The 13,127-nt window shown below is 42.7% G+C and overlaps 1 protein-coding gene across 4 annotated transcripts; it reads right to left on the bottom strand.

Moving 5' to 3' along the window:
* Window positions 1-545: 545 nt before the first annotated feature.
* On the bottom strand, window positions 546-11,168 carry mtss1la (MTSS I-BAR domain containing 2a). 4 transcript variants are annotated; one of them, XM_038706152.1, is made up of 13 exons: window positions 10,604-11,168; window positions 10,272-10,363; window positions 10,107-10,181; window positions 9,626-9,634; window positions 8,140-8,297; window positions 7,904-8,011; window positions 6,703-6,800; window positions 4,243-4,375; window positions 3,483-3,557; window positions 3,096-3,251; window positions 2,563-2,739; window positions 2,249-2,414; window positions 546-1,995 (listed from the first exon to the last, which is right to left on the bottom strand). In XM_038706152.1, the coding sequence occupies exons 1-13, from the start codon at window positions 10,726-10,728 to the stop codon at window positions 1,202-1,204; spliced, it is 2,166 nt and encodes a 721-aa protein (XP_038562080.1). In that variant the 5' UTR covers window positions 10,729-11,168; the 3' UTR covers window positions 546-1,201. The 4 variants fall into 4 exon arrangements, with proteins under 4 accessions (XP_038562080.1, XP_038562082.1, XP_038562081.1 ...); XM_038706154.1 differs by lacking the exon at window positions 3,096-3,251 and having other exon boundaries at window positions 1,202-1,995; XM_038706153.1 differs by lacking the exon at window positions 9,626-9,634 and having other exon boundaries at window positions 1,202-1,995; window positions 10,604-11,166.
* Window positions 11,169-13,127: the final 1,959 nt, after the last annotated feature.

Raw genomic sequence — 13,127 nt, 5'->3', positions numbered from 1 at the left:
ACAGTTTTGGTAAAAAAAAATTCTTTGTAAACATGAGTATGCTAGCATCTGTTGGTTATTTTTACATTGTTTTGTTGGTGTAACATGAATGTTGTTTGTCCTGGCGGCTGTGAAACATTATTACCATCTTCCTCTTCTTCTTTATCCCCACATATCATTCATCTTCCAGCCTGCCAAATGTCTTCACTGAAGCAGTAATGTCGATGAATGTCCTCCATTACGGCTCCTTTTGGCGCCACTGTGTCAGCCTGGCCACAGTGAAGGTTCTCTGGCACCCTCATCTGTCTTTACAGAGGACTGCAAGGCACTGTTAAAGTAGACTCTCAGTTTTAGAAAATATGTAATGGAGAAAGTAGTGAAGAAATAAAACTTCAAAAGGCTGGGGAAAATATTAAAAAAACCTTTTAGATGTTATATACTGATCAATTTATAATAACTACAGCCATGTCAGCATCCAAATACTAATGGATTCCTGACAACATGAATGTATAATTTTCTATTTATTAATAAACGCATTACTTTTTCTGACAAAGACAATGAAGCCATTTAACAGCAAAACGCCTGTTTAATTGCAGAATATATTGACAGCACAGTACAGCAATAAAAACACTGCCATATTGCTTCTATTTTACATGACTTACACAGCTGCTGTTCAGCTTATGAAATAAAAACAGTAATACGGTATGTATACAGTAATGATGTGAAACACAACATACAGACAGGCTCACAGAGCACTTCACCTATCACTTCCCACTGACGGGTGGCTGTGTTAATTAAGAAATGCACAATATCATAATAATCATAAGAGCAAGAACAAAGACACAGAGCATTCGATCCCTACGGTAGTGACATCTTCATCACTGGATCTAAAGGGACAAACTGGGCTGAAAAAACTGGTCACACAGGGAGCAGAGATGCACAGCCACAAAGCCCAAAGACGAAAACAGAACAAAAAAAGAAGAATAAAAAACAAAAAAATATGGATTACTTTGTACGTACGCAATACATACATGACATGAATAGACTTGACACGGTTCATGGTCACTCACTGCTCTGTGAACTGGCCTTCATTCACCACACGTTACATCCTCTTTATTACTTGTACCTCAGTTCATGTATCACTTGAGTGCTGTTGTATTTCACCACAAAGCTTCAGTTTGTAAATAAACTTGTGCTTCTTCACAGCCTCCTTCTCCCTCAGCTACCGCAGAATCCTGGGACCTGACCTGTCGTCAGTCACTGTCTTGCGGAGCTTCACCCCCCGGCGTATAGACACCAGCATATCCATGTCCTCCTGGGGCGTGGAGGACAGCTCCTGGGGATTCGGATCCCCTGGCAGTGAGCTGCACAAGGGAAACTGACCCTCACCAAGGGCGTGGGCGCTGGCTGCCAGCTCCCCTATCTTCTCCACCAGGCTGTGGCGGTTGGCAGCGAACAGAGGGTCCTCCTCAGCACTGTGGGCGGTCATGCCGGGGGCCTGCTGGGCATAAACAGTCCTGTCCGCCCCTCCTCCCCCACATCCCCAAGCTGTGTCGGGGAGGCTCATCCTCTTTGGAGAAGCCCTCATGTAGTCACTAGCAGATGGGTCATCACCGTACAGAAACTCGCTGCCCTCACGATGCTGGGGTGGACTGGCATACCCTGGAGAATCTGGCACTGTTGGGGTCTTAACTGGCACAATGGGGGGCCGGATGGGAATGGGGCCAGATGTGGACGGCGTGCGTCTCACTCCAGTTTTGGAGGACGGTGTCCGGCGGATGGTGGCCGTCCCTGAGGTGATGGCTCCGGAGCTGCTTCCCCCTGCACCGTTTTGAGCTCCCTGCAGGGTCTTACCCGCAGGCAGGCCTGCAGTACTGGCCGGCCTCTTGGTTTGGATCATGCGGCGGTAGCTCTGAGCAATGTTACTGTGGCGTGGGATGGTGGAGGACTTGTCAAAGTCTGCCTGTCCTTCACTGTCAGCATCCCCATTTAGAGAGTAGCACTCATAATCAGAACCTAGAAGTGACAGTGAGTCATGAGCATCTATTTCTGAAGAGTTATTTTGCAGCCGTTGAGCTTTATTACAAAATAACTTACAGTAATCAGGCCAGCAATGAAGGCAAGTAATAATGCACTTTCCTATACTGCTGCATAAAACGCAAATATTCCAATCAAAACTACATGGGAAAAAAACAGGGGCATTCAGAAATTCTGTGCTACTGTGTGCTTTATCCTTAAGGACTGTGTGGCTGTTAAGGGTGAGTGTTACCTTGTGAGGGTATGGTGTCCTCAGAGCAAGACGGGGTGTTGGTCTGGGTGCTGTAGCCGCTGGAGTACTGCAGAGAGTCCCTGCTGCTCTTCTGCTGCTCCATACTCAAGCCCCTGGTCAAAACCATAGCTAGAGTACTGGCTGCTGGAGAGAGCGGCTCGCCATGCTGAAGCACACACACACACACACACACACACACACACACACACACACACGTAGGAAATACATAAAGATTAGCAAACATTTACACATGCAATTCAGCACACTACAATACTCAAGGCATGCAAATGTGCACATTGACTGTTTGCTCTTACCTTGGCTGCTGTGGATCCTGGGCCAATTCTTGCTCGATGGGGATCATCTGGTTGCATCCCAGAATACCCCAGTGGACTGGGCGGAGCTTCCAGGTCTCTCATCTTATCCATAGACTCCCTCCGACGATGCAGAGTGCTGGCCAATGATGGCTCGTAGGAACTCAGTTTGGCCCAATCCTGCGGCAGCAGACGGAACAATGAGAATGTCTTCCAACCGTGCATCTCCAGTGTTTGCCATCCAACAGTCGTGCAGTCAGTTAAACATGGAAGCTGCGGATTTGGCTCATGAACTGGTTAGATGCCGATGTAGATGTGGGCAGAATACATTCGACTATGATAGTGTTGTTAAATGACAGAGCCATATAAGTTTAGCACATCTTTGTGTGGAAAGCTGAAAACTGAGCTTGATGAGCAACAGCAAAATGGTGACTGTGAGGTTAATCCTTACGTCCATTAATGTGCATGAAGGCCAAAAAAACACAAGGAGCAAAAAAGCATAAGAGCTAAAAGTAAAATTGCAAACGAAAACAAACCTTCCAGCTAGGAACCTTTGATGTGGGTGAGGGGGTGTTGGATCCAGGGGAGTGGTTAAATGTGGGGGACGCAGGAAGTATGACAGAGAGAGGCCTGATGGTGCCAGTGTGAGAGAAAGCAGGGCGAAAGGTACCGAAGGATGAGCATGAGCCAAACTGCGGAACGGACAGACAAGTCTGAGTCAGAGTGCTCAACATTCATGAATAGTCCACGTCAAACCGTACTGCAGCTGTCGAAAAGAGCCCACAGGACTCTTTAAACTAAAGATAATAATGGTGAAATACACAACACATAGTGTGTGTGTGTGTGTGTGTGTGTGTGTGTGTGTGGGGTAGTGTGTGTGCCTAATAAATTAAGTAGATTGGTGAGATGCATGCAGTACTAACCGCTGTAGGAGAGTTGCACTCGCTGACAGACTGGCAGGTTTCTGAAGCCTCAGAGGAGGCTGAGCTGGTTGATTTCTGGGGAAGGGGAGATGGGGTAAAAACAGTGGAGGGGAAGACGAAATGGAGAGAGAGAGGTAGGTGTGAGAGATGCATAGGAGGAGGGTGAGGGTTGGAGAAGAGTGTTGATGAGCTTTAGGAGGAGGGAGGTGTTTTTGTCTCTGAGGGCTCTATAGACCACAGCCTAGATCAAAAATAAAGTAGCCTGTAAGATCATTTATTCAGAACAGAACATTGCATCAGTTGGTGTGCTGATGTGCTGCTGAGTGTATTCTGTATGTACACTGATATCTGTGCAGACCGTGAGAGTGTGAATAACTATCAGACCACAGGGATAAAAATTCAACATTCGCAGCTCTTTTGCAGTAAAAAAAATAAATAAATAAATTTAAAAAATCAGACAGCTCTGCCTGAGTTTGGTTATCGAGCTCTTATTGAAGTTATGGGTTTATGTCTGAAATGGAAACATGAGAAGATTGAACGTGCCAGATGGCAAAGGATTGCTGTTAAAAAGAGAGATTCGTTGTAGATCTACTGTGACAAGAAAGTGGCGTTGTGTCCGTATCCTCCTGCCCTGCAGCATTACTGCCTGAGGAATCTCCAGAGCCAACACGACTGCTTTGTTCCTGGTTATGCTGCGATACATGCCCTTCTTTCCTCCAGACCAAAGAATGAACTTTAGTATTATGGCTGAGACTGCTACCTGGCTAGCGATGTCAGAGGGCATGGGCGATGGAGGCTTAGAGTGGGTGTTGGCGTCCTGGGACACAAAGCCTGAGTCGTGAGAAGAGACGCTGCTGAGCCGATGGGCTCCTGCAGAGGGCATCTGAAGGAGACTGTTGACAGGAGATCAGGTCAGTATGTAACTCAATAAATATGGAAGTCTTAAAATGGAACAAGGAAAAAAGTGAAATACAATAAACATTAACACATTAAGTCGATTACTTTGCATGTATGCCTTTACTGTCATAATTGAATTAAAAACATGTTAAATGTAAATGATTCAGCCGTTTATCTTTAAAAACCAAATCCATTTATTATTATTTTTTAAATATTGTGACATGACTTTGTGACATAGAAATCAAATGATAACACAGAAAACACAGTGAAGAGGTGTATTGCATTCCCGTGTTGTCCAGCAGAGGGGAGCACAGATCTGCCAATACTAAGTCATTAGTTTTCATTAAGAGGAGATTAAGGGAGCTTGCTAGAAAAGAAATAAATCATCCATTCTTAAATTAAATACAATAAACTGACCAAACACAGGGGGTACGACCATGGGTGGACCTTATCATTGCTGACTCAAAAAGATGGCAGCCATGACTGACATCCTTTCACCTTAAAAGAGCCCCCTGTGGGGTAGCAGGTCCAGAGGGACAAAACTGTTATACCATATATTTTGTTACATTTGTGACTGACTGTCAGCTGTTTTGAGAATTCTCAATCATAAATGTTACAAGGCTAATTAAATTTCCTTTTAACATGTGTTTTTTCATTTAATAATGACACAGTAAATGCATACATGAAAAGGTATGTATTTTACTTCATTTTCTTCCCTTGCTTGATTCGTTTTCATTTAGGCATTGTAAATCTTCCAAAAAAAAACATACAGTATTCATGTAAAACAGGATTGTGATCAATATTCTAGTATTTCCCCCCCTTATTTTGTTCTGAAACTTGTTTTGGGCGGATTTATGTGTAGGCCGTGGCTAAATGAAAAATTTATCACAAAAGCTGAGAACATGAAGGCAGTGTTATGTGAAGATTCTAAATCATGCCTTTCTTCTAATTTTGCTGCATCAAAGAGCATTAAAAAGTTATCGCTTTGATTTTTCTTTCCTTCTGAACATCAACTGAACATCAACAGCTGTCTTCATGCTTTTTGTCTCATGCTCTGTCATCCTCACTCAGCGTTGCTTCTCTCTGTCATCCACGCATCTAAAAATGAGCAACTTAGTCTTCTCACCTTCCCTCTGTACTGCTCTCCCACACCTCCTCCTCCCCCTCTCCCTCTGGAATCAATCTAAAGTTATCATTTCTCCTTAATCTTCATCCTCTAGTGTGAGGCTTAAGGAGGAATACCAAATGAAATATGACAAATTAAATAACCTAACAAGATTCATAACTGCAATGTTTCCTCCTCTCTCGCTCTCCTCAGTAAACTTGTTTTTCTTCTATCATGCTGCCGAGTCCATTGCCTCTTTACTACTGTGTTTTACTTTTTAACTGAAAATCCTGTAACACCAGTCTCAGTGAATTTAATTTTTTACACACAACTGACATGCTTCTCTACTAGCAGAGAGATAGTCTATGACCTTCAGCTTATCAAAAACCTTTTACAGACTCATTGGATCAGCTGAAAAACCTACAGCCATTAAGCTGAAACTAGAATTGTTTCTCTAAGTTCCAGAAAAAGCTGACATTTACAAGATATAAGATTTATGGACTAGTCTTATTTTAAGCTGAATGATCACACTAACTGTAGTTTACAACCGTCACACAGATCACGTAACACACGTCATACACTGCATTGTGAATAAATATAAAAAGGCTGCAGTGTTAATTGGTACAGAAATCAGGGAGGTTTGGTTAGGAACTGTCACACTAAAGCAAAGTGATGACTTGTGATAACAAGGTTTGATGTTCTTTAAACTCAACTTACAACTGACCTAGACTGCACCTTTGACCCACATTTGAACTATCACCATTAGCCTTAAGAATATGTGCATTTTGGCACTCGTCTAGGCTCATGGCTGTCAGGATGTGATGTTTCACAGCTTTGGTCCTAATCTGGCTATAAGGAGCTCGGGAACTGCAAATCTGCTAGGAGCAAGAGCTGAGAAGCTGGCAAGATACGTCATGTACTGCATGTTGTCACTGTTAGTCTGGCTGTGTGGTGAAGGGGAGTGGGGGGATCTCCTGCTTGTGTATTCCTTTTATAGTTCAATCCTTTGCTGTTATGTTGTATAAGAGGGTTGAAATCAAGAATGTGCATATTTGCTCAAAACAGCCTGACGGCTCAGATCCAGCGAGACTAAAATAAGCCATGACAACGAAACATATCACTTCTTAATGTAGGATCAGCACATAGCATTGCATTGCCCAGAACCGAACTGAAGAGCAACTGTGTGTGTACATGAGTGTGTGTGTGTGTAGAATATACCTGCACATGCTGCTCTTCCTGGAGCCGGTGCTGCTCGGGGAAGAAGGAGGGGTCTGGTAGGACCAGCTATAGTCGGAGCCTTTCAGGTCCCGGATCACCTGGCAACACATAACCAAATGTTAACAACAATAGACCTGGGCTAAATCGCTTTTAGAGCCTGCACATTTAATGAAAAGACAATACTTTTGATAAGCTCGGCCCTAAGCCCATTTGTTCCTACTGAAGACATAAATCTTTAAAAATAAGTCACAGATATTGGTTTCATTTGTTAGACAATGCTATATAATGTCCTAAAACAAAATCGTGGTGAAGAAAGCTCAGAAGCGACTGTATTTCTTGAGGAAGCTTAAGAAGGCCAAATTCCCGTGTCAAGTTCTTGCCAGCTTTAACAGAGGAGCAGAAAAAAGCATCCTGACTGGAAACATCATAAACTGGCATGTGTGCATGGCCCAGGACCGGAGGGCTCTGCAGCGGGTGATTAAAACTACTCAGAGGATCATTGGTACCCATCTCCTGAGCCTCAGTGATATTGATAAGGATACTGAAGGACAGGACTCACCCAGCCACAGCCTGTTCACCCTGCTGCCTTCTGGGAAGAGATATAGAAGTTTCTGCTGCCACACCACCAGACTGCAGACCAGCTTTTTCCCCCAAGCTATCAAAGTCTTAAACTGTAATTCATCCTCAGCACTACTCCAGTGATGATAGTATATGTCTGTTTAACATTTTTAATAATTGATTCTTTATTAATGTATATTGTCTGCGAAGTAGCAGAGGGGAGTTACAAAACTCAATTTCACTCTATAACTTGTTATATTGTGACAATAAACCTACCTACCTACATAAAACAGCTGGGCACTGTAGTTTTAAGCGAATAGTACTCAAACAGGGGTAAATAATAAATAGTGTGATGTGTTGGGGACTATTTTTACTAGCGGACTGATACCCACATGGTGCACTAGGAAGTATTTACAGCAGATGGGCATGTACCTTAAGTGTGTTTCATCAACTCAAAATAAACTACAGTGCCCATTTTACACAGAAAATACCTGTTAGTGGAATTAATAAGATGTTGGTTTTGGTCTTTGTGTTGCTAATATGACAAATAAAAAATATCACTAGACTTATCATTTAACAGTTAACAACAGTGACCATCTCTGGGGGAGTCAGTGCAGCAGTAGTAGTAGTACACCTCTGTTACCTGCTCACTGGCGGGTGGCAGCTTGTGTGGGTCCTCAGTCAGCACAGTGAGGTCATCAACAATGGCCTGCAAATGTGTTATCTCTCCCAGCATGGCAATCTCTACATTCTGGAGGGGGAAACGGGATGGATAGGATTAAACAGCTACCACATCAACAGCAAGAGCAAGCAAAGTAAACCATCTTTTTACATCAGTGCTATTCAAAGTAATTTTTTACAACCCTTAATGCCTCTCACCACCACAGGCTGCAGCAGGTTAATGAATGTACAGTAACGGCCTCTCTCTTCCAGGAGGGCTCTGCGCACTGCCTGCTTCTCCGTTTCCTCCATCAGCAGGTATAAGTCACTGACATCCTGCATGGCACTGTCCAGCTGGGGGCGCAGGTTACCCCGGCCTGTGCAAGGCAAAGCAAGGGCGCAGACACACAGAAGTGACGATGAAAGGGAGGAGAGGAGGAGGAGGAGGAGTGAAAAGAGATTGGGAATTTGAGGGGCGGGTAATTATTATGGAAGGAAGAAAAGAGTACACAGCACAGGGAGGAGGGAGTAAAAAATGACAGATGATTAGAGCAAACAATGATAAACGTCTTGTGTACTAGAGGTCAACGCACTAACAAGCATTACACTCAAATGGTTCGTGTACATTGGAATGAGGGGAAACGGAAACATGTCATCAATAATGAGTTGATGCAAAGCAACTGGTGGGGACTTGTAGGTCGTGAGATGGATGTGATTAGACACATGAAAGTAAACAGAATGTCCAAGAGTCATTCAAGACCGCATACTACAATGACTAGATGATGATGAAAAAGGGCAAAAGGTTTAAAGGAGGATGCGATGAAGATGCCATTTGTGTTATCTGATTGCATGATTTACACAGACATATGCTGCCAGTTTCAAGTTTTTAAACACACCACAATGTCTTAGTATTTTTGGTTCAATCTCAAACAATGTGCACACGGCAACCACCTCACAACTTGAAAATAAACATTCAGACTTGTGTCTTGCTATGTTCTTAGCAGCTGCCTAGATCATAATCACTCTAACAGCACTCCACTTTAGCAGGCAGCACAGTGTATATTTGCCATACCACTGTCTATATGTTTAATACATATCAGCTTAATTCAGTGCACCTTCATTTAATAGAGGCACTGATTAAATCAAGGGTCCCATAATGTGCTTTTCCTGCTATGACCTGGGCCTATTCACTTACAGCCATGTATTACTTACATCATTTAATGTAAGGATGCTTACAATGAGTGCATCGCTTGAGATTTGGATTATAGAATAAAGCTACCACAGCAGCTACTTAGCACAAAGACTAGAAACAGGGGGAAACAGAGAGCTAGCTAGCTAATCTGTAACACAACAATGTGTAATCTTTACACTACTCACGAGAAGCTGGGGGTGGCTTTTGTTGCATTTGGACAAAGCTAAGCTAGCTGTTCCCCCCGTTTCAAGCCTTGGTGCTAAACTAAGCTAACTGGCTGCTGGTGGTAGCTTCATATCTAGCAACATGAGAGGGGTGTCAATCTTCTCATCTTACTCTCAGCAAGAAAAGGATTAAGCGTATTTCCCAACATGTCAAACTATTCCTTAAACCAAAAATGCTAACACAGCAAAGGGTTTTCTTTCATTGGCAGTTTGGTGTAAAAATGATTACAATGCCTTCTGAAAACTGTCTCATGAAGTTATCATACAGGGCAGATCTCAGCAGACATACCTAGAAGCTCTACAGCCAGGGTAAATAGCCAGAAAGAAATAGAGGAGGGGTTGCAGAACAGGCAGGGGGAGGAGAGACATAAGAAGAGGCAGTGTTAGCTGTATCATATCAGGGCACATTGCATGTATATGGCTAGCCCGTCCCACTGGTGTACAAGTCCTGCATGAAAATAGGAGTTTAATTACAACCAGCAGTAGGAGCTAATCCAAGCACAGCCAGGAAAGAAGGTCATTTCTTTGATTTATGGTTAGAAGCAAAATCATCCAAAGCTAGAAAGTGTGAAATTGTGAAATTGTGATTTTAAAGAGTTGTCATTTCTGATTCTATGCTGGAGATGGCGCCAGTTCAATCTGAACCATTGGTACCAAAGCAGGGAACAGCAGCCAAGCAGACTTCATTAATATTGCTCCTAAAATCTCAGTTTAGGTGTTTTATCACAGATTTTATTAATCAAAAGGGTTACTGGAGAAAGTTTTCTCACCTTTTCTTGCTTTTTTCTGAAGTTTTATGGTATCTAGCGACTTCCTTTTGATTTCCTGACGAGACCGCTTGTATTCTGTGGAGAGCAAGTCAAAACCAAAGATGTATCAATTTCTGTCCCATGTACAGTGCTCACAAACAGGTATTGTGTTTCCTGGTTGTTCACCTTTGGCATGGTCTTTGTCCAGCTGATTAGCTGTCTTCTTCCATTCCTCTATCCTGTCCTGGAGTGGCGTAACCAGGCCTTCCATAAGAGCACTACAGCAACGAGGAGACACAACATGAGAAGAGACAGCAAGAGAATGAGGGCCAAAACAAATTGTTGTTTTTTCCATGGCACAAAAGCACTCAGTGAAGAGAGGCAGAATGAGAAGAGGGTCAACAGAGATAGGCCAGGACCTGGGAACACAATAATCCCCACTCAAGGCAAGAGAAGAGTAAAGAAAGAAGAGAAAATTGAGGTGGGGAGTGTGTGAGTGGAAGACAGGTGACACTTACTTGGTAAAGTGGCGTAATTTTGTCTCAATGCTGCGGTGTCGCATACACATCCTTGTCAGAGCTGAGCCAACGTCCCTGGTGGCACCTTGGATCAAACAGGAAAAAGAAAAAGAAGAAATTGTCATCTACTGTCTAGACATTGGCATTACAAAATCAAAAACCTGCCTAGAAAAATATGGCTTTCTATAAGGAGACAATACATATCAGACAGAGGAGCATTTTCAAAGGTCTAATTCTCTGCTGTCAGATGGAGGGGTGTTTTTCCCCCTGCTGGAGAGGCGTTTCCATCTGCAGCCACTAGGTGGACAAGTGCTGATGGTAAAGCAGAGCCTATAAATGTCACATTTGTTTGTGGAAAGCCAATGTGACACAGGGCCTGAAAACTAAAACCCTACTACACCACCCTCTTGACAAAACATGCATTTTCCCCTTCTTTTTCTTTTCAAGATTGCATGCACGATTCTCACCACAGTGTAAATAAACAGCTTGTGTGACTTAGATACTGTACTTTTCCTCTTTGCTAGAGTGTAATTAAATGGGGGTTTCAGCCCCTTAAGCCAAGGCTGGCCCACTGTGTCACTGATGGTTCACAGGCTTGTGTAATATGTGGCAGCACTGATCCCGTTGTAATCTGGGCCACATAGGGCTAATCTGAGGGTCTCTTGCCGCGCGCCACACACACACACACACACACACACACACACACACACACACACACACGGGGAGAAAGAGAGAAGACAGGATTGTATTTGATTTTTGGAATGCATGCACACAGGTTCATGTTTGTGTGTGTGCGGACAGGTGGTGTGATTTACCAACCCCCACACCCTTTCCGAAGTTCTCAACCCCTCTATCCTGGAGGAAAAAGGAGGGAACCCTGTAAGGGGATATCCCTCTATTCTTCCCTGTCTGCTCTGCCTTTCCTGTTCACTCTGTTTCCTAAACACCATTCATGAAGGGCGGACAGACACAGAGAGACAGAGAGAGACAGAGAGAGAGAGAGACTAAGAGGGGACTCTCTGGGTCGCTACACTTACAGCTCAGCTTTTGGCAAAAAGGGCTCCAAGTCTGGAGCCCCTAGTGCCTGTGAACTGTTTAACAGCACATACTCATACAGATGGACCCCAGACAGCATGGGGGCGTACCAAAAGGCACTTGAAAATCAAAACATACATGATTTAACTAATTTATTTCTAACTGACACATTTACACCAGAATAATTCTGGTGTAAATTCTACTGTGTAAATCAATCTAATATTTCATCATTTGGCTTTATTGTCTAATTTGAAAGCCTCCAAACCAAAACCTCAACAAATGAACGGTAACAAATGGTTTGACACTGTCAATATGAGGCCACTCTGAAACAATACAAGTACACCCTAAAAACTAAGAAAGAACAACACAGCAAGAACCAGCTCTGTGAAACTGAGGAAACCTTAGAGTCCAACCAGTTCTGGGAGAAATGGAACAACCTAAATAAAACCCAGCAGGATGAATTGGCGATCCAAGATGGATTTGATTAAATCACTTGAATTATACAGTAATATTACAAAAATTGATGATCAGTACAATATATTCACAAAATGGAAAACTCTGGAGGCGGTGATAAAAAAAAAACAACCTAAACCCTCTAGATTACCCTGTAACAGAACAAGAATTAACAGAAGTCATTCAGTCCCTGAAAGGAAAAAAGGCTTGTGGTACTGATGGTATCGTCAACGAAATGATCAAATACTCAAACCATAAAATCAGATTGGCTATACTAAAACTATTCAATACTATTCTAGCAACTGGAACTTTTCCAGACATCTGGCACAAAGGTTTAATAACCCCAATTCATAAATCCGGAGATAAATATGACCCAAATAACTACAGAGGAATATGTGTATCCAGTAACCTGGGAAAAGTATTCTGCAACATCATTAATAAACGACTTGTCAACTTTCTTGATGACAACAATATTCTGCATAAATGCCAAATTGTTTTTTTGCCAAATTGCCGCACAACAGACCATATACTTACCCTCCAGACTTTAATTGATCAAGAATTAAACATTGTGAAAAGAAAGGTATATGCCTGTTTTGTTGACTTCCAAAAAGCCTTTGATTCCATCTGGCACGAGGGCCTTTTCTATAACAATACATAATACAGAAATCAGGTTACACACAATTTCTATTTAGACACAACTAAATTACAACATAAAAAAAACTACACTTACCTTGGCCTTAACATTACATACACAGGAAACCTCAACGTGGCTGTGAAAGATCTGAGGGACAAAGCAAGGAGAGCTTTCTATGCAATAAAACGAAACATTATATTCCAATTGAAATCTGGCTTAAAATTTTCCAGTTTGTACTAGAACCAATAATTTTACATGGTAGCAAAATTTGGGGGCCAAAACTAAATAATGAATTTGACAAATGGGACGTTCTATAAGAGCAACCTGCCGGTGCAGAGAAAGACACCAAATAAACTGTGCAGAACAGAGCTCGGCCAATACCCCCTCTTACTAAAAATATAG

The sequence above is a fragment of the Micropterus salmoides genome, unplaced genomic scaffold (assembly GCF_014851395.1).
Source record: "Micropterus salmoides isolate LMB-PRFRI ecotype aquatic unplaced genomic scaffold, ASM1485139v1 Ms_hic_scaffold_8, whole genome shotgun sequence".
Classification (NCBI taxonomy): domain Eukaryota; kingdom Metazoa; phylum Chordata; class Actinopteri; order Centrarchiformes; family Centrarchidae; genus Micropterus; species Micropterus salmoides.
The sequence above is the reverse complement of the archived record's forward strand: the minus strand, read 5'-3'. Positions and strand labels throughout refer to the sequence as shown.